Here is a 22,742-nt window from a genome sequence, read left to right as displayed (position 1 = left end):
CACTCTCTTTTTTCTCTCTCTCTCTCTCTCTCTCTCTCTCTCTCTCTTTCTCTCTCTCTCTCTCTCTCTCCCATTCTCTCTCCCTCCATCCTCTACGCAAACTAGGCCTTGTATTCCCTCTCTGTCTACACATCCTTCTCATCCTTCTCTCTACACACTTCCCCGCCGCTGCCCCTGCCCCTCCTCCTCCCCCTCCTCCTCCTCCTCCTCCCCCTCCTCCTCCTGCTCTCTTCCTTGCACCAGCGGGGCGGGCGGGCCGTGCGGCGGCCCCAGGGGCTGCTGGGTAGTTGCGGCAGTGTGTTCTTAAAGCCGAGCCGTGAATGATTCGGGGTAACGGAGCGAGGCTGATGATCACGCCGGCCGCAGCCCTGTGGAAAAGGGCCGGGTGCAGCGGGACCGGGGGAAGTGCATTATAATGCGCCAGTGGCGCCGGAGGCGGGGCTTCTCGGCCCGTCCACTGCGCCGGGAGAGCGCGATTGTGCGTGCGTGTGTGTGTGTGTCTTTGTGTATTGTATGTAGGCTACTGTATTTCTGAGAGTGAGTATGTATGTATAAGACAGAGAGAGAGACAGTGTGTGTGTGTGTGTGTGCGCGTGTGTGCGCGAGCCGATGCGCACGTGTGTGTGTTCAGGCCTGCTTGCGTGCGGGCGAGGAGGTGTGAGGAAGGCGTGCGGACGTGGTAATGGCTAGGTGTGGTCGAGGCGCGGGCGCTAAGTGCCATGGATCCCAACGGATGAGCGTTGACCTCTTACTGCTCCGCCCACCGGCCCCACTTCCACACCCCCCGCTGCGTCTTCATCCTCTTCAGGAGATAAAGGGTTAGCCGGCCCTTCAACCACAATCTTCTTTCACCTCAACCGATTCCTCATGGGCAGACATGGTCCGCAGCACACACAAGCAATCCCTGCAACTCCCGATAATGGTGCCAGCCTTTAGGCAGAGGTGGCCTAGGTGAGAAGGCAGGCGTGAATAGATTGGGTTGATTGCATCTGTGTGTGTGTGTGTGTGTGTGTGTGTGTGTGTGTGTGTGTGTGTGTGTGCGTGCATTTTTTAAACCCTCCACTATCCATCGTGCTTTATTCTCAATTGAATGCTCCACCATTGCTCCACAATAATGTCCCCTTCCAATGATACAGAAAAATACTGGAAGACGGCCTGTGTGTGATGGCTAGCGTACAATATGTCTGTGTGTGTGTGTGTGTGTGTGTGTGTGTTTCTGTTTGTGTGTGTGTGTGTGTGTGTGTGTGTGTCTTTCGGTTTGTGTGTGTGTGTGTGTGTGTGTGTGTGTGTTTTCATGTTCATGTATGATGCATCTTTCATCCTTGCTGCTCGTGGCCTCCTTGGCTGAGCCCTGCTCCTCACTGGCTCATGGGTAATTCTCCCGTGCTGGAGGCGGGGTAAAGGTCACCACACCCCAACAACAGGCTGAATCATGAACCTAATTGGCCAGTGAAGAAGCGTCTGTTCCAATCCCACTGACCGAGACAGCTTTAACCATGGTGGGAACTCACAATGAACCTCCTCTGGGAGAGGAGTGGGAGGAGAGCCAACTGTGGTTAAAGGAGTAGTAAAGGGAAAATGCATGTTTAGCCCTGTTTTAAGGTTACTTATGATCATATACAATGGTTCAGATCAAAACGTTGACAAAGCTAGCATTTTCCAGAAAGTTGATAATTGCTCTACCACTGTTTTGGTCATACATTTTGGGTGGGCATCTTGAAAAATCATTCAAAAACATGTTAAACTCTCGATTTCAAAGACAAGAAGCTCACCTAGGTGTTATTTGGCGTTCTGACATATAATTTGCCATAAAGTAAGATTCTAGTTCATCTGGAAAGGCTTTTCTAAATATTTAGCATAGAACTATTTAGTCGCAGCACATACGTGTGTGAACTTCCACAAACTAGGTAGCCTAGCAACATAAACAATAACAATAGCTACCGTAAGTAGTTCCGCTTCCTGAATCCCCTCTGCGGATTGATCTACACATCTACAACGGTCGCTTCAATACAAGTCAATGGATTTCATAAAATGATCAATAAAACCCTACAGGATTCATACTTTGCGGCGAATTTGATGTCAGAACACCAACGGACACCAATTACACCGTCGGTGAGCTTCTTGTCTTTGAAATCGAAAGTTTAACTTGTTTTTTAATAATTTTTCAAGATGCCCATCCACATCCATTGCATGACCAAAACTGTGGTAGAGCAATTTTCAACTTTCTCGAAAATGCTAGCTTTGTCAACGTTTTAATCTGAACCATTGTATATGATCATAAGTAACCTTAAAACAGGGCTAAACATGCATTTTCCCTTTACTACTCCTTTAACGGACGACACAACACACACACACACACACACACACAAACAGAAAGAGAGACAGTGTAATTTTATATTCATCTTTATTCTTCAGATGGTTGTGTTGGTGCTGTCAGTAGGCAATTGCTGTTGCGGAAGGCAGTTTCAAAGCCGACAGTTTCGGCAATACTAATTAGCACGTTCACTACTGATTGATTTAGCTTGGTACAAGGACAGGAGAGGCACACTTTCGGTAATTGGCCCAGACAGTGAGGAGGGAGGGGAATCTCGTGGATGCAGAGGGAAGGAGGAGAAAGCAGATGGAGGTAGAGCGAGAGAGGCATGCTGGGAGTGGAGGGGGCGAACCTAGAGTGTGGAGCAGGTGAGCCCTAATGAGACGCTGAAGAATAAGGAGCGGATCTCTCTCTCCTCCTCGCCTCCCTTCCGCCTTTCCACCTGCTGGCCGCACCTTTGACCTGCTCTCCCCTTCCTCTAAGCCCTCCAGGGAGGAGGGAGAGAGAGAGAGAGAGGAGTGTGAGGAAGACGAGATAAATGGGCAGCGATAGGATTGAAGGAATGAAGTGAAGGGGAGAGAGGGAGATAGAGTCAGTGAGGATGATGGACAGATGGAGGGGCAGATAACGAAGGAGCACAGATAGACTAGCAAGAAGAGAAAGACAATAGGCGGGTAGGGTTGGGGGTGAGAGAGAGAGAGAGACAGAGAGAGACAGAGAGAGATAGAGACAGAGAGAGAGAGAGACAGAGAGAGAGAGAGAGAGAGAGAGAGAGAGAGAGAGAGACAGAGAGAGAGACAGAGAGACAGAGAGAGAGAGAGACAGAGAGAGAGAGAGAGAGAGACAGAGATACTGTAGATAGAGAGAGAGAGAGAGAGAGAGAGAGAGAGAGAGGCCAGGAAGAGCACCAGGGGCCCCTCTCGATGGCGGCTCCTGCAGACCTCATTTGTTGAAGCCGGCAGTGAGCCGGTATTAACAGACGCCCAGCTGTATCTGCCCACTGTATTACCCCCCCCCCCCCCCCCCCTCATAAACAAGCCAAGTCCTGTTCCCCACGCCGCCGGCTCAGAGCCACGGCGTAATAACGGTTCAGCGCCGTTAACATCCAGCAAAATCTGCACGCTCCCTTCCGCTGCCCGCCGCGTTCACACCGGGCGTGCCGCTATCAGCGAGTGTTTCCTGGAGACTGGAGGAAAATACTCCATTTTTTTTTCTGCTCTGTTTGTGCAGCGCTGGAGCAGCGAGCCGAGCCGTGTGGACTCGCAGACTGGGGCGCGTTTTCAAGCAATGAAGGGGAATGCAGGGGGATGTTTAGAGCGCTGTCTGTGGATCGTAGTTACGATGTCCGCCGTTGTTGGTCGTCCGGGGAAGGCATGCCAAAAAAGCTCTTATCTCCCAGTGGTTCATTTGAATTCATAGGCGTACTCCCTCCGAGCCAACCTCCCTCTGTTATTGGCTATTTGAAGATTTGAAATCTCCCGTTGCCCTCTCATGACTATCTCTCTCTTATGGCCCCCTCAAGCATCCCTCTCTCCTCACGCTCACCCCGTCGGCGGCCCCGTCCTCACGCTCACCCCGTTCTCACGCTCACCCCGTCCTCCTCCCAGCTGCCCTGTCCTCACGCTCACCCCGTCCTCACGCTCACCCTGTCCTCCTCCCAGCGGTCCCGTCCTCACGCTCACCCCGTCCTCCTCCCAGCTGCCCTGTCCTCACGCTCAGCCCGTCCTCCACCCAGCTGCCCTGACCTCACGCTCCCCCTGTCCTCACGCTCCCCCTGTCTTCCTCCCAGCTGCCCTGTCCTCACGCTCACCCCGTCCTCATGCTCACCCTGTCCTCCTCCCAACTGCCCTGTCCTCACGCTCACCCCGTCCTCCTCCCAGTGGCCCTGTCCTCACGCTTACCCCGTCCTGCGTTTGTACGCCGACCCCGCCTGCCCACCTCTCCCGCCGCCGCTGTCCCTCGCCGTCAGAAAAAGCGTCGCCTGTACCGGAAATTTCTCAGAGACGGGAGTCTGTGGCTTCCAAATCCTTTGATCTCAGGAGCCTGCAGAGCAGTAATCAACTGTGATTGGTTGAGAGAGGGGAAGCAGAGTGAACTCTCACCATCGATTTCGTGTAATGCCTGCTCAACTAGGGCAACCTGGCAACCCTGTCTCCTGGCTAGTTGCAGAGAGAGAGAGAGAGAGAGAGAGAGAGATTTTCGAGGTCTGGGGCCGGCTCAGTAGTTCTGATTGGTTTATTACTGAGTGGAAAGTTTAGATAAATGGATCCTCTGTCGGCTGTAACCGGCTGGTTGAGGCTAAATTGAAAGATCAGTGTCTCAGGGATGGTTTTACGGGGATAAGTGCTCAATTGTTTGATTGCCCCTGTGACTCGGAGCGAAGAGTGGAGCAGCTTTCTCCCAGCTGTCTCTCCCCAGTTTCTTTTTTGTTTCGTTTAAAGGGAGATGGCCAAGATCACTAGAGAACAACCACATCTGCCGGCTACTTCCTGGCATCTCCTACATTTTCACATAGCCAAGTAGCCAGGAGCAGCAGACACCTCAGAAACTCCCCTGTCTTGACATAAAAAAAAGGATGCCAGCGGATAGGGCGGTTCCCGTGGAAACTGGCCGAGTTGACGACCCGTCGAAGGGCTCCGCTCATGAATAAAGAGCAGCTCAGGGAGGCGGCCAGGGCCACGGGGCCTCATGAATAAACATGAGCCTGTACCCCCAGGTGACTGAGGCAGTACAACACAGAGGTCAGGCTGAGTGCCCCGCGGTTTGGCAGTATTGACAGGCTTCAAGTCCCGCCTCGGCCAAGTGTGTTGTACATTCTGTCAGCGGGAAGGGAGGAAGGCTTGGATGTACGGGGTTAGTATTTAGCCCTGAAATTCCTGCCACAAACATTGCATTTTACCAAGCCACAGACAGCCTCTAGTCTTACCTGCACCCTCCACATTGGAGAGAAGGATGAAGAGAGAGCAAGAATGACTGAACGAAAGAGAAGGTGAAAGAGAAAGGGAGAGAGACAGGGGGATGAGCGTGCTATCCACTATCCAGAGAGGCAGACAGAGAGAGAGACGTCAGGGTGCTATTCAGTATCCAGACAGCTTTTTCTTGATTACGGAGTTTCTGTCTGGCTTGAGCAGCAGCTGTTAATATTTAAAGAACACTCTGGCTCCTCAGCCCTTAAAGGGCAAAGCCGCACGCAACCCGCCCACCCCGCCCCGCCCGCCTGTCTGTCTCCGCTGGCGTCCAGTCTGCCAGGACTTTGCCTCGGCGCCGGACCTTTCAAAATGAGCCTCTGTTCCCCAGGCGCTGTTTGACTTCTCCCCACTCTCTCATCATCGAGTCCTCAGGCCGCACTGACAACTTGTCAGACTGACGCCGGCTACGAATCCTCATTGTGGCGTGAGCGAGCTGAACAGAAGTGTAATTCCAGAAGCCGCTGGATGCTAAATGCGTTGCGTAATTGGGCCCCGATTAGAGGCGATGTTGACTCTTGTTGACTACTGTTTGTTTTGTACTGAAGGGATTTGGGATTTCGAGGGCAGTTCTTTCATACGGACTCCTCTTCCTATTCTATTTTTTTTCGTTGTTGTTCCTTCCCTGTTGACAGAGTGAAAGCTGAGTCACGGTGGGCAGTTCCTCTGTGGAGGACCCCTACTCGCCAGGAAATTATGCTGAAATTGTAGCTGAGGTCTTTGCTTTGGAGAGGAAGAGGAGAGCAACATAAATATTCCCCTCTGTGTCCTCTCTCCCCAGGCATCGCTTCCCCTCCTTTCCGGGGGCCATTGTCATTCTGCGCACATCTCTGCATGCGCATGTCATGTTTTTAAGTGATTTATTTATTCAGTGCTCTCGCCATTTTCCCAAACGAGGGTCCGTCCCCTGTGACCCCCCCCATTGGCCGCTTGTTGCCTCCACAGCTATTAGCAGCTACGACCAATTACCGCTCCCTCAGCCATTTGCTCCTTTCCTGTTTGTCGAGCAACATTCATAATTGTTGTTTGCTCGCAAAGGTGGCTCCCATCAACTCCTTATTAAGGACTTAATTGCACCAAGCTAATGGCCCTGGAGGACAATGCAACCCTTTCAATTTCCCTCAGTCTTTCTCAATAATCATCTCCCTCATTTTGCTGTCCAATGTTTAGTATTTTGGTCTTGGTATTGGCGATACAGCTGATTTTGCTTTCACTGGAGAAGGTGAGCAGGGAAGCTCAGAGCACTGTAAGATCAAGTTCTAGTTGTTTTGGCCTGAGCTCCTGGCTACAGGCATAGAAGGTTTTCTCTGAAGGCTTCTCTGGTACAAGTGAATGAGGGCTAATCACCCCTGCTAGTCGCCAGCCTCAAATACCCTCTGATGTTGGTAAAACAATGGAACAGGCAGTATGAGGAAAAAGAGTAGAATAAAATAGAATCGAATAGAATAGAATGTATGCTTTCCATCCAATATACATCCTGTGATCGGCTGTCATCCCCTCATATACCACAAACATAACCTACTGTACTTAACCCTTTGACTAGGGATGTTAAAGACAGTTAAAGGAATTTCCAAGGTGCATAACACAGATGGAGACAACATTAGACAGGGACAGGAGGGGCAGTGCAAAGACAGGACAGCGGATATGAAACGTTCCATGCTGTAAATGAAAGTGATGACATGAGGCCCCCCCCTGACGAAGTGAGGCTGGACTAGTTGACAACGCACCGCGGGAGATGCACTTCTAATGGCCAGGCCTCATCTCCTGTCTCCCCTGGAGTTTTCCCGTCATCCCTGAGGCACAGCGACCTGCGAGCATGCTCAGGGAAACCTCATTGGCTGAGAGAGAGAGGGAGAGAGGGAGAGAGATTCGCGCTCTCTTCTCCTCGCAGGCAGGAGATCTGTCAGAGCTGTCCCGGACAATTACTTGTCTCTTGTCTGTTCTGTCTGTCCTTGGCAGTCCAGGAGAGCGTGTATTGGGCTGTCTGTACACTAGGTTCAGTTCTTAGCACTTAGAGAACGGGCAGGGTGTTGGCTCTCGCTGAACATGCAACACCGTACTGGTCTGAAGTGATGCTGACCAACTGTGGAACGTGCTTTTGAGAACAAACTAGAGGGTGGAACCTCTGGCCTACAGGCCCTGTGAGGACTGTGAGAGTTTTGGGAGAGAGTGGGTGAAACACACTAACATTGGCTGTTGTGCATCAGTGACTCAGGAGAGGTCGTTGAGATGCGGAGGTTGAGGAGGAAAAGGACGGGGAGTTCAGCGAGGTTCTTTGAAAGACTGTTGGATTTTCAGTCCACCCAGTGAAGTTTCTCCTCTGAACGTTCTCAGCTGAAAGCCTCATCACCTCAGGATATACACCATCATGCTACTTTTAGCTTTCAGACAAAAGGGTGACCGCGGCGGTGAATTGTGGTTGGTGTTGGACACCGCTTCTGCTGTCAGGAATACTGCTCCTGGCTACCGTTACAGTCTTAGGAACACACAGCCTGTGGCGAACACTGCTCACTGTTTGGGCCAGTTGCGATGACGGCTTTATAAGTGTAGCCTAATAAGGGTGTGTTCTGGGTTTACCGGGGTCTGGAGACTGTCATTGGAACACCCAGCGGTTACAACGCCACTTTGTGCGCCAGATAAAAGTAATTGGCACATCCAAAAAGACCAGGGGAACCGTTTCTCTGACAACACTAGGGCCTTAATGTTCGGCCTTACCGAAACAGGATTACAGAGTTAGTGCGATAACTTAAGGTTCAAGCCTGGTTTATCCGTATCATGAAGGTGGATCATTTTTCGCCGTGCTTTATCGCCATGGTAACTTATGCTGCCAAGCTAAACTGCTCCGGGGCAGGCTAAGTAAATTTATACAGCACATGTTCATACAAGCAAATGTAGCACACAGTGCTTTACATAATAAGATAAATAAAACATTTTATTAGTAAATGGTATTAAAATAAAAAATAAAAAGGAAAATGAAACAGGACAGATAATATAGCCTAAGATAAAGGAGAATAGAAAATAAGAAACACACACACACACACACACAAATACAGGTATAGCTACATGATAAAAGCAAGAATAAAAAGATATGCCTAGAGATCTCTCTTAAAGATTCCCACAGTTTCAGCCATTCTTATGTCTTGTGGCAGGGTATTCCAGAGGCTGGGGCCATGAAAAACTGAAGGCTGCCTCCCCATGTCTTTTGGTCCTGGATCTAGGAATAGTTAATAGTTCAGATCTAGGAATAGTTAATAGTTCAGTGCCAGAGGACCTCAGGGACTTGGTGTATAAAAGCATGCCTGCATGCATGACTAAAGAGTGATTTGTAAACTAATAAATTAATATTAAAATCAATTCTAAAATAATATTAATAATAATATAATATAATATAATATAATCGTATATTATATTATATAATCGTATATTATATTATATTATATTATATTATATTATATTAATAATAACAATAATAATAATAATATTAAAATCAATTCTAAAACAGAGGCAACTAGTGATTGTAAGACTGGTGTTATGTGTGTCCTTCTGGTCATAGTTAAGTTCTAGATTATGGGTCAAAACATATGAAGCACTGCCTGCTCACTGATCAATTCACTTGGAAAATGGCATTGAACGTTAAGATATGAAACTTCAGTATGCAAATTAAAAATATATTCTCAGTGCGCAAATAGTCAGGTTCTTTTACAGACCGACAAACCCCTCTTTGGCTTTCCCTGATATCAGTCCCGCAGACTGTAAGCTATGCACTTGCATTTTATTGAAGACTACTTCTCCACGTCAAACTTCACTTTTTCCATCGTAATATTTTTTATTTTAATCTTGAGTTCTAAACTCCTCTTGTATAGAGAGATCACACATTTACACGGCATAAGAATATATGGCCCAATTATAGTGATAGCCTACTCGTGTTCATGAGGATATTGGTAAAACACATTCACACAGTCGGCACTATTTTGTGCCTGGATTATATAGTTCACATTTCTATAATAGTGCTCCTCTTGTGTAAAATGCCGTGGATGGAGCTTGGTTATGCGTGCTGTTTGCCTTGTCCATGGCCGTGTCCAAATACCCATACAATGGTTTGTGATTGGTCATTTTGTGCAAAAACCTCCCCTTTTACTGTGAACACGCTCAGAACTAGATTAGAGCAGCTGGGTAGATTTAACAAGTCGCTGACCACCGTCGTGGCGCTGTTTATCCATGATTGTGGTGGTTTGGTTTACTCGAGCGAGCTAGCAAAAAGTTATCCTGGTTATGTTGAATTAGCTTAGTAGTACGGGGCCCAGACGTCTAAAGCTGCCTAAGCCCACAGGCAGATCTAGATCTAGAGCTCAAACGTAAACAGCTCTCCTTAAGATAGAGACACCGGGTGCCCTCTCCCTTGCCCATATGTTCAGAAAACTGACCCGACCCTCAGTCGACAGCAATCTAGAGCATTCAAAACCTTTCTCTCTTTCTCTGTTTTGAAATTTGGATGTAAATTCTGCCCTTGGTCCTTGGGAGCGTGAAGAATACAAATGGGGGTCCGGTCGCCTCCCAGACTGAAGGTGCAGCGAGCACAGAGGGGAGAGGCTGAGTGCACGCTGCATAATATCCATTACCTACCTGAGATTGGAGTCCGAAGGGGAGCAGTGCCAAAGAGGCCGTGATTAGTTTTCCTACGCTGCTGCCCTCTCTCTCTCTCTCTCTCTCTCTCTCTCTCTCTCATTCTCATACTCACCCACTCTACTCTCTCTCCCTCCATCCATGCTGACACAGGCTTCACTGAAAGCGGTCCTACCCTGGACCCCCCAAAAACCGTGAATCCCCATCACATCCACTTATCCTACCCTTCCCCTGCGCCTCCTCAGCTTTACACAAGCCAACCGTGCCTGCCTCTCTCTCTCTCTCTCTCCCTCAGTCTCTCTCTCTCTTTCTCTCTCAGCTGACCTGTCTACTATCGTAGAGCTGCCTGTGGACTTTGAGCACAGTAAATTAAATTGACCATCTCCAGAGTTCAAACAGCTGGGTCTGCACAGCAGATTTAGTTAAATGTCTATTTATTCAAAGGCTATGGTATTGTTGAGGGTGTGTGTGTGTGTGTGTGTGTGTGTGTGTGTGTGTGTGTGTGTGTGTGCGTGTGCGTGTGCGTGTGCGTGTGTGCGTTTGAGTGTGTGAGTGGTGCTTATTCTACCTCTCGTCTCCTCTCCTGACTGTCTCTCGCTCTCCCTCTCTCTCTTGTCCTTCTGTAATATTAATGCTCAGCCTTTTCTAAAGCCCCATCGCTGGCTGGAGTGAGAGGTAATCAGTTCACCTTATTATGACACTGACCGAATGAAATCAGTCAGTCAGCCAAGGGAACATATGTGTGGGGGATGGCGGTGCATCAATAGCAGTTCCTGCATTCCCCTACAGTGATGGGAAGGTCAGGTGTTCTCACCCACTCATTGGGGTGATACTTGGTAATAGATGGCTCATTCCAATGAGCTTTGGAGCCACCCTGTCAGAGAAGCTGGCATCATACGCTTTACTCTTGACCCAAAATGGCTGCTGTTCTGCTCAAAAAGCAGTCTGCTCTGATCCCCAACCGATCAGATTAAAGGCTTTGCACCTGTCGCCTGTGTAATGACATCAAATGGCGAACCACAATTAAAGACAATAACGGCTAATGAATGCCCCCTTCTTACTGTGTTCAACGCCACCGGCATAGCCACAGAGGTTGAAGGGGGACAAAAAAAAGGTCAACCACAAGATGTTGATGGATATGTACAGTAGACCCTATAAGCCAGCTGCCAAATTGAGTGACCAATATTATGCAGCCTCAGTGGTGATAGCCATAACAACGGCGTTGTTGGTATAGCTTAATTACAGCTCAGCATGTGCAGAGTCAGACAGAGCTGTCCAGATGCCTTTCCCTGGCATATGCCAACATGTAATTGCATGGCACCAGCCCTTGCCGTGATTGATGGGACGCATCGAAAATGGTTCTACGAAAGCACAAACAAAAGCCCTCAACAAACGCCCACGACACCTGGTTTCAGGCTGGGAAATTTGTACTCTCAATGTTCCATGCAGCTTGCTGAGGGCTAGTTGTAGTCTATTGGAAGAGGTTTGTTTGAAGAACCTCCAATTATGGATGTTTGTAGGGGATATGGCAGAGTGGCACTTTAGCTGCAGCCTTGAAACATAAATAAGTCTGCAGAGCCGACCTGGATGGGCGGGGTAAGGGCATCCATGTAAGAAACCCAGCATCAGTGTAAATGACTATGTTCCTCTACATGGTGACAGGTGCTAGGGAGACCAATGCTTCAGGCCAATGAAGCAGTGGCATCACCACTGACCGATTAAGTCGTGGATGGTTGGAGTTGATAGATGTTCATGCGTCATACAGAAATATAATTGTAGGGTGTCCAAGACACCCCCAAGGGAATTCTGGGTAGTATCAGTCATTGGCTGATATCTCCTTCTGGAACCTGTTTACTGCTGTCTGACCCTGAACTAACATTTCTTCCTTGAAGAGTGATTTTTTTTTTTTTTTTTTGCATGGCGGTTTCTATGAACGCTGCTTCTACGGCCCAGGGCAGATTGCATCAGACATCTGGCCTAAGAAAGCTAATGTTCTCCGCATGGCATTTACACTTGGGAGTGACATCTTTTTTTTCAGCTGCTGTCTTAGATGGGAGTAGCGGTAATGATAGTGTGATCGCTTCCTCCACCGCCCCGCTCGTCCTCCTCTTCCGCCCTTCGCTCGCCACCGTCCGCCTCTCCGGACGTCTCCAAACTGATCCCCTTCCATCACTTGCCCCATTTCATTAACCTGAAATCCAATTACTCTGAGGATGTTTGCGGCTTCATTACTGGCCGTGGGTAGCAGAGAGGAGTTCTCTTCTGCTTCCCTACCTTTGAGGCTGACTTAATGTGATGTGAAGCTTGGACGGGTCCCGGACATCGGCCGGTGACATCGGCCGGTGACATCCGCCGTGTCATCCGGCGATCGGGCCGGTGTGTCTGGTGCCGAGTAAAAGCCGGGTTTATCTTGGTCTACTCAAACATAGCTGGAGGGGTATTAGATAGAGGGTACTACTCATACTGTACATCCGGCATTGTAGTTCCGAGGCTGTGGGGAGGAGACGGGGTAAGGTAAGGTGGAACAAAACAGCACACTACCCTATCCTCAAGTGTAAGCTGATGTACAGGCTTGCACTAGCTGTTCCCCGGGGAGCTTCAGTACAAAGAGATTATGCATCAGCGTTCGTTAATAATCAATGGAAAGGATTCGGCTCGCAGCCTAAAACAGCAGAAATGGCTCTGATTCTTTGAAGCTGGCTTTGAAATATTTATCCCTCTCTACTGATGTCAAAGCCCATACCAGGGAGCATACTAGGGGCTCCAGTTTCCCATGCTTTGTCTCTCTTTCTATACTTGTCTCTCTGTTGTTCTTTTCTTTCTCTCTATTCTCTCCTCTTCCGCTGAACCACGCTCGTTACCCCTGGTTTAGCTGCTGCCCACTGTGACTCAACCAGACTGGCTGACCTCATTTCCTCAATTGAGCTGCCTCCCGGTATTGACATGGTTGTAACGGTGTCCGCGGAGCTCATGCGAGGTCATTCGCTGCCCCCTCAACATGAATGGTGTCATACCATTGGCCCTGTCTTACTGAGTGGGCATGGCCCAGGATGTGGTCACAGATGCATATTACTGTGCTGGGTAGTCCTGGGCCCACAAATGACTCATCGCTCAGCTCGTTTTGAGTAGAGGTCAGGCGTAAAGAACCAGAGCCTTGTCAGAGTAATTGCTGACAGTGTAGAGACTCTCGTGCTAATACCACTTAGCTAACTAGTCCTTAGTTGCTCAGTGGCACTAGAATGGCGGGCGTGTAGATGATCACTCATGGTAATGCTCCACAGCCCAAACAACAAAAGAGTGTTTGTTTCTGAAAACTCCAATGGTGATAAGCGAGGCACTTTGCAATCACTGCCTTGAGAGTTCCTGAGTCCTGAAGCAGGGTTTTGTTCGTGCATAGGGGGAATATACACTCGCAGGCACTTGAGTTTCCATATGTGCCTATTTGTTCGCCAGTGGATGTGTGTCTCCTCGGATTAGCTTACTTCACCACACCTGTTTAGAATAAAGAAGTAAGAGGCAGATACCATTGGGATTGACATACTGTAGCATGTACCTGTCAGGTTGGTCTGACTCCAGCATCCTGCCTATACCCTAATGTGTTTGACCCATAAGGACATTTTGGAAGTTTATTGGTTTATTAAGAGGATCCTAATCTGGTCTATTGGTTTACAGAGTTGATCTGTCTCTGTGCCCAGCATAATCCCAACCTCAAGAGGTGTATCTGTCTGGATTTAATCTGAAGTTCAGATCAATGATATGCAATAAAGCATTCTTAGCCACTGCCCTATAGTGCTGCTGGTAAAGCTTACTTGAGCTGACACTGAAGATGACCTCCCATTAGAACACAAGTGATGTACAAACCAAGGCTTTTATTTTGAAATGTCCCACAAGCATTTCCCACCCTATTAAATGTAGATCGACTCAAATTGAGCTGTATTGTAGGCAATTAGCTAATGACACACGCTTCATTTGAATAAAACATCATTAATTGTGATTTTCTTCTATGTTCTATATATATATATATATATATATATATATATATATGGTGTTCTCACTTGAATGTCATGTATTGCAATGTTGACATAATCAGTTAGTTCAAACCAATAGACATTTACCTTTCCCATCCTTCTTACCTCCACAGAGGACTTGCTACCTGCAGGATTCCCCAACATAGATATGGGCCCCCAGCTTAAAGTCGTGGAGCGCACCAGGACAGCAACCATGCTTTGTGCTGCCAGTGGCAACCCTGACCCAGAAATCACCTGGTTCAAGGACTTCCTGCCCATAGATCCCAACGCAAGTAACGGGCGAATCAAACAGCTACGCTCAGGTAAGGATGTGATATGTTTTTGCTGCCTTTTTTGCTCTGCTTTAACCTTACCTCTTCTACAGAAGCCCTTAGCACCTTTATATGCCTGCTCTGGCTAAATTGGGAAGGCTATAACAGAATCAGCAGCAATGACGACTGAGCGTGTGACTGCTAGCTTTGCTCTGGAACTTTAGCTTAGCTTGTAGATGTTATGATTGATAAGCACAACTGACATTATGATGTGTGGTTGATAGTTGAAGCACTGATCGAGGGCAGGAAAAATATATTGTTCTAGACACTGGCATATGTGGTCTTGTTCCCATTGGTTAAACCTTATTGAGAGACCTAGTAAAGCAAAGTCTAATTATATATCTAATTAAGTGCTGGCCCTAGGCGGTAGGAGATAGATATTTTAGGTCGATGACTTGTCACCATAGGAAGAAATCCAATATATTTGATTTGCTGTCGCTAATGTAAATCAGGGAACAGGTAACACCACTAAATAAAGAGTCTATCAATCGAGTTCTTGTCCAAATTTGTTGACACTTTTTTTATACCTTAGGAAATAGGAAATAGTTGTATGCTGTATTTCACCAAATAAATACTAAACTAAAACACCTATTGTCTTGAACTTTAAGAGGTTAGTGAAACTGAACCCGATCAAGTCAAATTCTCCAGAAGACACTCCAAGGCAGCAAAAAAAGAAAAGTGTCTCAGCTTGTTTAAATTATATTGTAGAACTCTTGAGTGCACTTTCTCAGCGTTAGCAGGCAGCGGCCTCCCTGTGGGAGTATAAGGGCCTCCTGGAGTGCTTTGGAGAGAAAGAGAGAGAGCAAGAAAGTGTTGTGAGCAAATGCTTGTGACTTCTGAGGACATGGGTCCGCAGTGGGGGATTCCTACGAGACAAGAGCTCAGTCTCTTATGCTAATGTATTTGGCCTCGGTTCATTTTCTCATGCAGCCAGCTACCCCTGGCGCCGTCACCCGAGCAGTACAGACTTATTGGGCTTCTTTTATTTATCTTTCAGAGAAACCATGCAATGGTGTATGAGAAAATATACACTGTACTTTGTTTGATTGATTTTCATGTATCCCGAAGCCTACGTTTGAATGTAAATGTAGGTGAGGTCCACAGCTTTTCAGACATAGGATGGGGTTGTATACTGTAGGATGTGGTAGGCGCTGAATATTTTACTGAGCTCTCTTATGTATGTTGTTCACGGCTGTCCCCTGTTCTGTGTGTCACCTGTCTACCTGTTCCACAATGTCTCTGCTTTTCTGTGTCAGTCTGGTCTCTGTCTCACTTCAGTGGATTGCTCTGCTGCTCTTTTCTGTTTCATCTGTCCTGTCTGTTGAAATGATGATGTGTCACAGCACACATCACGTATACTTCAACAACCTCCTGTAGCCCACAACAAATTATCACTGTTACTGTTAACGATCAACAAAGCATGACTACTAAAATCAAACTAATGGTCTGTCCTGAAGTTGAACATTCTGCATTCAATAAGTATAGTCAAAATGGGCGTCAAATTAGGCATTATACAGAAATAGTTTTTATTTGTATGTGCATTTGTATCTCAAATGATCATTCCATTATCATTATTGGAATGCTCTGTCTGAAATTGCACAATGTAGGCATCATGTGTTTATGAAAAGTTTTATTAAAATATGTAATAAAGCCCAAATTAGCCCAAATATCTTATCTTAGAAATCTGAAGTAGTTGTACTTAAGGACAAGTAAAAGAAAAGAGCAAACTTCTAACTGCTTGATTCTCTGGATGTGACAACATGTTTGTGCATAATATCATCTAACATAATACTTCTTCTGGAAAGGCCCATCTAAACTGTGGTTCCAGGATTCTAGGGTGGTGCTCTCGGCACTAAACCACACCCTAAAATGAATTGTTCTGTTTTTCCTGTCCTTTTTCTGTTTGTTTTCTGTTCTTTTATAATTTTCAGAAGCCTTTGGTAAGTGCCTCACCCAGTCCAGCTGCCCATTGTCCCCAAAGCAGATGGCATTTTAACTACCTTTAAAATGCATGCCTCGCGTCCTCTCCCTCCCCTCACTCCCTCCTCCTCTCAGTCACTTTCCTACCCTTACTTTTTATTTCCCATCCCTCTCCTCCCTCTAATGTGAACTACCCTCTACCTCCTAATTCAACGAGAAAGGTCGAACAAGGTCAAAAACATGAGGTGTAGTTGGATGCCAGGGCTCCTCTCAGCCACTACTCAGACAGTAGGGCCCGGTGGTAGCCTGATTTGACCCAGTGTTCTTGCCTCTAGTATCTACAGAACATAAGTATGCCTATAGAGGTATGGTGAATAAGGAGGCCTGGCATGCATAAAGCCAGTAAGGACATATAAACATTACCTTGACTATACCAACACACATATTCATACAGTATACATACAAACACAAGCGTATTGTTCACACAGGTAAGTGTGTGCACGCACACCCACGCACACACACACACAGGCTCTCATGGTCTCTCTCTCTCTCTCACACACACACACACACACTCAGAGGCTTTCATGGTCTCACACACACACACACACACTCAGAGGCTTTCATGGTCTCACACACACACACACACACACACACACACACACTCAGAGGCTTTCATGGTCTCACACACACACACACACACACACACACACACACACACACACTCTGCGACCCTGAGGAGTCCCACAATAGCTGGCCAAAAGCTCTTGGAAAGTGTAGTGGAACCCCAGGCGTCTTCCCAGTGCAGGGACATTGCAGGAGCGCTCTACGCTCGAACCCTCCAGCCCCACACTGATGAGTCCAACTTCACCCTCCAGGCCTGGATAAAGATTTAGTCAGTAGGTTTTCACTGTCTGACACATGTTCAATTAAAACTTTGTAGTCCCTTAGGGCCACAAGTGTTAGGGCTAGAGCGTTTCACTTATGCCACATTTTATAACACTTCTAATGTTGTCGGAGGTTTGTTTTTGATCCCGATCCTTGCCGGGAAATAAAGTTCCTCTGAATTCGTATACATGCCTTGAGATAATGTTAAATAAATTATCTCTCTGTTGTTTTGATACCTGATCTTAGTGGTGTTGGCTTAAGGGGACAGGCTCTGTTGAAAGTGTCTCACTGTAGTTAGTTACCCTGTCCAGCATCCAGCAGAATTGATGCTGATGAGAAAAAGGCCTGTGCCCAAATCCCCTAAGCTGCTATAATTTCCAGGCAAGCAGCCGAACGCCCATCTTCAAACTCCCCGTCTGAAGGGAACATGGTTCAAACACGAAAGGGAGAAGAAATACCTCAGTATTGTTTCTCTCTTGAGGGGGAGAGAAATTAAATTTGGATCCAGTCTTTGTTCCCTGCTGCTCTGTTTTTGTGGGGTTTTTTTCCCTTTTTCTTTTTGGTCTACGTGAGTCCATTGTTGCCTCTGTGCTGCGTTTGAAGCTGAAGCATTCATTAGCTTTTGGTTTCTGAGCCAGTCAGTGATATTCTGTATGGGAACGTGCCCAGGTGTGTGTACACCATGCCTGACACCCTCGGCAATGCCCTTGGAAAAAAAGCCTCTCTTCTTTTGGAAAAGTTCACGTAATGGTTGAACTTCCTGACTCTTTCTTTTTCTTTTCCGGGGCTGTGCGTGATCGTGTTTCTGTTGACTTGTTTTTGCTCTAGGCAAAGTTGACTCCGAGGGAATTCTGGGATTGACAGGTCCTCCAATGTGGCTGTAGGATGAACGGATGGAGAGGCGGGGTTAAAACTGTCAACCTCTCGTGTTCGTCTTTCAAATCCCAAATCCTACCTAGGCCTCTGTACAGTCAAAGCCACAACGTGTCTCAAAGACAGACAGAAACTTCTCCATGTGGACTGGGCCTTGGACCTACAGTGTGTCCACCAGAGATAGCGTTGGCTGGATGGGGTTAGCCAGGCCCGCGCTGCGTCTGCGGTGCCAGCCGAGCTGTGATATTTACGAGCGGAGACCCGGAGGTGATTCTATCCAGAGGTGTGGAGGGAGCCTGACATTTCTCCGTGGTCCCCATGGCTCCAGGCCCCAGGCCCTCGCTGGCCTTATCAGGGACTGAAGATTAACGGGGGACAAATGAAAGAAGGAAAGAATGAGAGAGATAATAATTGAGGGGGGTGCACTGTACATATTCAGGAAGACTGAGGTCTTTCTTTAAGCAAAAGTTTGTCGTGACCCACATATACCCTCAAGACGTTGGATGGGTCTGGATTCTCTTATCCACTGTGTGCTGGCTTGGGGCGCACACATCACACGCATACACACACGCATACACACGCGCACACACACACACACACACACACACACACACACACACACACACACACACACATAGAATAAAGAAATACAGAAACAGATGTGTGCACATCCACGCAGCTCAATAGTCGATTGAGAAGCACATTTTTATTGTGCAAGTGCACAAGCACACGCACACACACACACACACACACACACACCACCAGTAGATATGGATAATGGGCATGGACAGGCTGCAGACCCCCCCACCCCCCACCCCCGTTTACGTTCTAGCCAGAGCAGTAAAGATAATCCGCAGACTTATCAGACAGTACAGATGTGCCGGGGTCGGGTGTTCTAGCACCAATCACAGCAGGGCGCCAGACGGATCTCGATGGAGACGCCGAGGTCAGCCAGACCATCCGGAGGGTGAACACCCCTCCCTCAACCCACATACACACACACAAACACACACACACAGATGGACACATCTCTCGCCAGACTGGCATCGCCTCTGCACAGCCCACATCCACAAACAACCTTTATTTTGTCCCCGTTCAGAGGGATTTTCAATTTCAATATGTAGGCCAAATGCAGAGCTATTGTAGGCCGGGATAAAAAAGGTCATTCAGGTACATGTCAAGACCAGTCTGCTCCTAGGTTCATAGGGTGGACACCAGACTTCATGACCAGCTTGTGCCGTAATATGGATTGATGACTGTCTCTGGTTTAAGCGTATTTGGGTGCCCAGTTGTCTTTAAAAGAGTATTCATGTTCCTCTCCCTCTCCTACCTTTTCTACCACTAGAAAAGGCTTCCAGTGAATCTTTTAGTTTTGGAAAGATTATTTTGCTTTCTCTCTTTTTTGTGGAACCAATCTCTACTTCTCTTCCTCCAACCCCCTTTTGGCACCCAGTCCTCAGGGTCACCAATGACATCCTTCGCTTTTCAAACCTGCTTTATTAACCTTTAACCTTAACCTAACCTTAACCTAACCTCACCTAACCCTAACTAGTAACCCCTCACTCCTAACTAAAGTTCAGACTTGACTGACAATAAACCAACAGCTTCATGCTGCCTTTAAACTCTAACAACATAACTGTCCCAACTCTAACAACGTAACTGTCCCCCACCCTCCTCTAATTTTGTGTTGTTGGATATCTCTGATAGAATAATATAGTATATATTTCACTTTCTTAACACTGGTAATACATATAGGCATTCACCCAGTTGTATGAAAGCTGCAATATAATATACAGGGAGATTCAGAACCAGGCAAAACATATACTTCAATATTCACCTCCCCACTGCTGGTAAACAAAGGAGGTCCCTGTAATCAGTGGACAAAACAGAGTCCATTTGAAGTCTGTATTTGTACAGTACAGTATGTGATTTAGTATCTGCGCAGGCATACTTCAGGATACTTCATATGTATTATATTTTCCGTAGTGAAATGTATTTTGTTTAGAAAAATAATACTTTTATTTTGGTGTCCGGGTCCCTGTGGCCAGCGCTATAGTGTCAGCCACAACAGACCACGTTAACCTTTGACTCGGAGCTGTTCGCCCACACGTCCAGGGCTAAGTAGGGCACCTCTACTGGGCTGGCGCCACTCTGGTGGCGGTCTCAGGGGCTAGCTCAGGGCACAGCACTGTCATGTCTGGTGTGAGTCATCCATCCATATTTAGGGAGGGAGGGAGGGAGGTAGAGAGAGAAACCTGAACCAGAATGGGGAAAGACAAAGAAAAGATAAAACTAGAGGTATTCTAGATGAGTGGAATGAAGACAAAATATCCAAAGCAACCTCGGTTACAGCAGCCCAGTGCTCTTTGAAGACCACACCAGCCCCCTAAATAAGTACAGTCCCAGCACCCAACCCAACACATGGCCTTTTGTGCCAGCCCTCTGCCCAAGCTCCCTGGCAGAGACGGTCCCAAACATTTAGCTCCTTAAACCAAGGTCAATTGACCGGTAGAGCCTTACGCAACTTTAGTAAGCACATCAACTTAAGGCCAATCCTCCTTAGCCTTGCTTATCAGCGGGAATAGTGGCAATGATAAAACGCCACAGGCCAAGACCCCGCAGCTCAGGCCGGGATGCATTGTGTTTCCTCATTTAATATGTCTGTAGAGGAGGAGAGAAGGGAGATAAGGGAGAGTACCAGGGAGTGTGGCTGCCATACAGAGTCCCTGCTCCTTTGGGAGACCAGCAGTGGGAGGCCCATAACATTCCTTAAATGAAGTCCCCTGTTGATAAGACCTCTTGAACAGTCTGATAATTAAGTCCCAATTATGTACCAAAGGAAATGGTCCATTCACCAGCAAATAACACCCAACTACTAACATTAATCCTGAACTAAACTGTTGTTGTCTCTTCATTTGTGTCTCTTTCCAGAGGGTACCCCGATCCGAGGTAAGACGCTAACAACCACAAAACCAAACCCTAACCGTATCTAACCAGACTTAACCACCTCGCTTGATGAAGTGACTGAACGGGGAGCTCCAAAAGCCATAACATCCATCTCTCTTGCCCTCTGTGTTCTCTGTTACGTGTGCTCTCTCCGCCCTCTTTGTGTCATTCCACCCTTGGCGTGCAGTTGTTTTCTGTGTGTGTCCGTTGTGTTTGTTTACCTCTCCCCTCCATATCTGAAATCAGTGAGCAGGGTTGGTTGGAGATAGGTAGAAGGAAGAAGAGGATGTGGGGATAGGAGGGCCAGTCATGATTAGGGGCGGCTTTTTTGGTTTTGACATTTAACTGGTTTTGGAGATGCTGGTGGGGCAGGGAGGTTTAATTGTGGAGTTAATTGGATGGATGGGCAAAGGGGTATGGTTTGGGTATGTTGATCTAAACCATCTAATGAATACTGTGTCAACTCTCCAGGCCGCACACACACACACACACACACCCTCCACAGAACTCCATCAGCCATGATATCCTCTCGAGTGGCGACCGGAGCGACGCTGGCCACATTATGTATGTTAATATTCCGCCCCACTGCTGCCTCTTCCTGAGTCCTGGCAGGGAAGCTCCCGGACCGCGACGGAACCCGCATAAATTACGTTTGATTTGATCCCCATTGCTGCAATATGTAGGGAGAATGAGGAGGGCCACAGGAATATGACACCTGGCTCTCTAAAAAATGGCTGCAGTGGGCTGCTTATCCTGCACGGCACATAGTGTGTACTTTATGTCCAAAAACAACTGGTGCAAGGAGAGGATGTCAAGGCCGAAGGGTAGTCAGAGAATAAGAGACAAAGATATCGTCGGCATAGAAACTCACTCAAGGTCAAAGTTTGCCCACAATTACTCCCACCCTACTCCCCATTCAGATACTACTCCAGCCTGCACACATTTGAGAGAAATTTGTATTTGACCAGCATTGTTTCTGTCATAATGTGTGGTTCTAACAACATTGATTTTTTTACAGGGTGAGCAGGTAGGTAAACATCTAATTTATCTGTGAACATTTCACTTCATGTGTAACAGGATGGAGATTATCATTATGCTTCCATTATTATGAATTATGAAAAACACTAATTTATTTTTATGAGTGTGAGTAATCATGAGATAAAGATCCTCCACCCCATTTGCACACCATATATTTTATTAAATTACAGGACAGAGAATATATGTACTCAAATCTCTCCACCAGTGTCCACAATTCTCGGTGTATGAAGTAGGAAACACCACATGACCTCAGTCTTGCTCGCACCCCAGAATAAGAGTTACTGTAATGTTTTAATAAAAACCCATGAAGCATAAACCCATAAATCATATTGAGGTGGACAAAAGTGAGTGTGACTCATGAACCCAGCGATCCACAAAGGTCATTTCTCCCCACTCACTCCGGATGGTGGAAACTCTTCCATCAAGCACCAGTAAAATGCATTGAGGTTCACTGCATTTGTACGGGACTGCAGTAATGGGCGTCCTCTTAGATGATTTACCAGGACACAGGTGGTTGTTAGTGTAAATGTAGAGTTGGAGTATTAAAGAACTGGGCCGAATGAAGAGGAAAGGGGATGGGGGGGGGTTCCACCTGTTTAAGAAATGTAAGCGGGTGACCCCTTGAAGCGTCAGCCCCTCAAGTCTTAATGTCTCCGTGGGATTTCGAAAATATCTTCCCACACCTCTGTGGCATCTCACATTCGGCGCTGTAAACGTTAATAGCTAAACTAGCTAATGTCACCCCAAAACGCTTACAGAACTTTTTTTGTTTTGCACCGTGTCTGGCTGAGCAGAAGCCTGGAGGAATGGCAGTGAGTGGACTCCCTACCTGCTTCAT

General features: G+C 47.2%; 1 protein-coding gene across 1 annotated transcript in view; it reads left to right on the top strand.

The window, feature by feature from the left end:
- The window catches only part of LOC311329741 (receptor-type tyrosine-protein phosphatase S-like), a 164,813-nt gene that overhangs the window by 63,412 nt on the left and 78,659 nt on the right, over nt 1-22,742 (top strand). The window contains exon 5 of the mRNA XM_084461649.1: nt 14,045-14,233. Within this exon, the coding sequence (XP_084317775.1) occupies nt 14,045-14,233 (189 nt within the window). The remainder of the gene's footprint in view (nt 1-14,044; nt 14,234-22,742) is intronic.

Source organism: Borostomias antarcticus (assembly GCF_949987555.1).
Source record: "Borostomias antarcticus genome assembly, chromosome: 3".
NCBI lineage: Eukaryota > Metazoa > Chordata > Actinopteri > Stomiiformes > Stomiidae > Borostomias > Borostomias antarcticus.
Note: the sequence above shows the minus strand (reverse complement) of the source record. Positions and strands in the feature narration are given on the sequence as shown.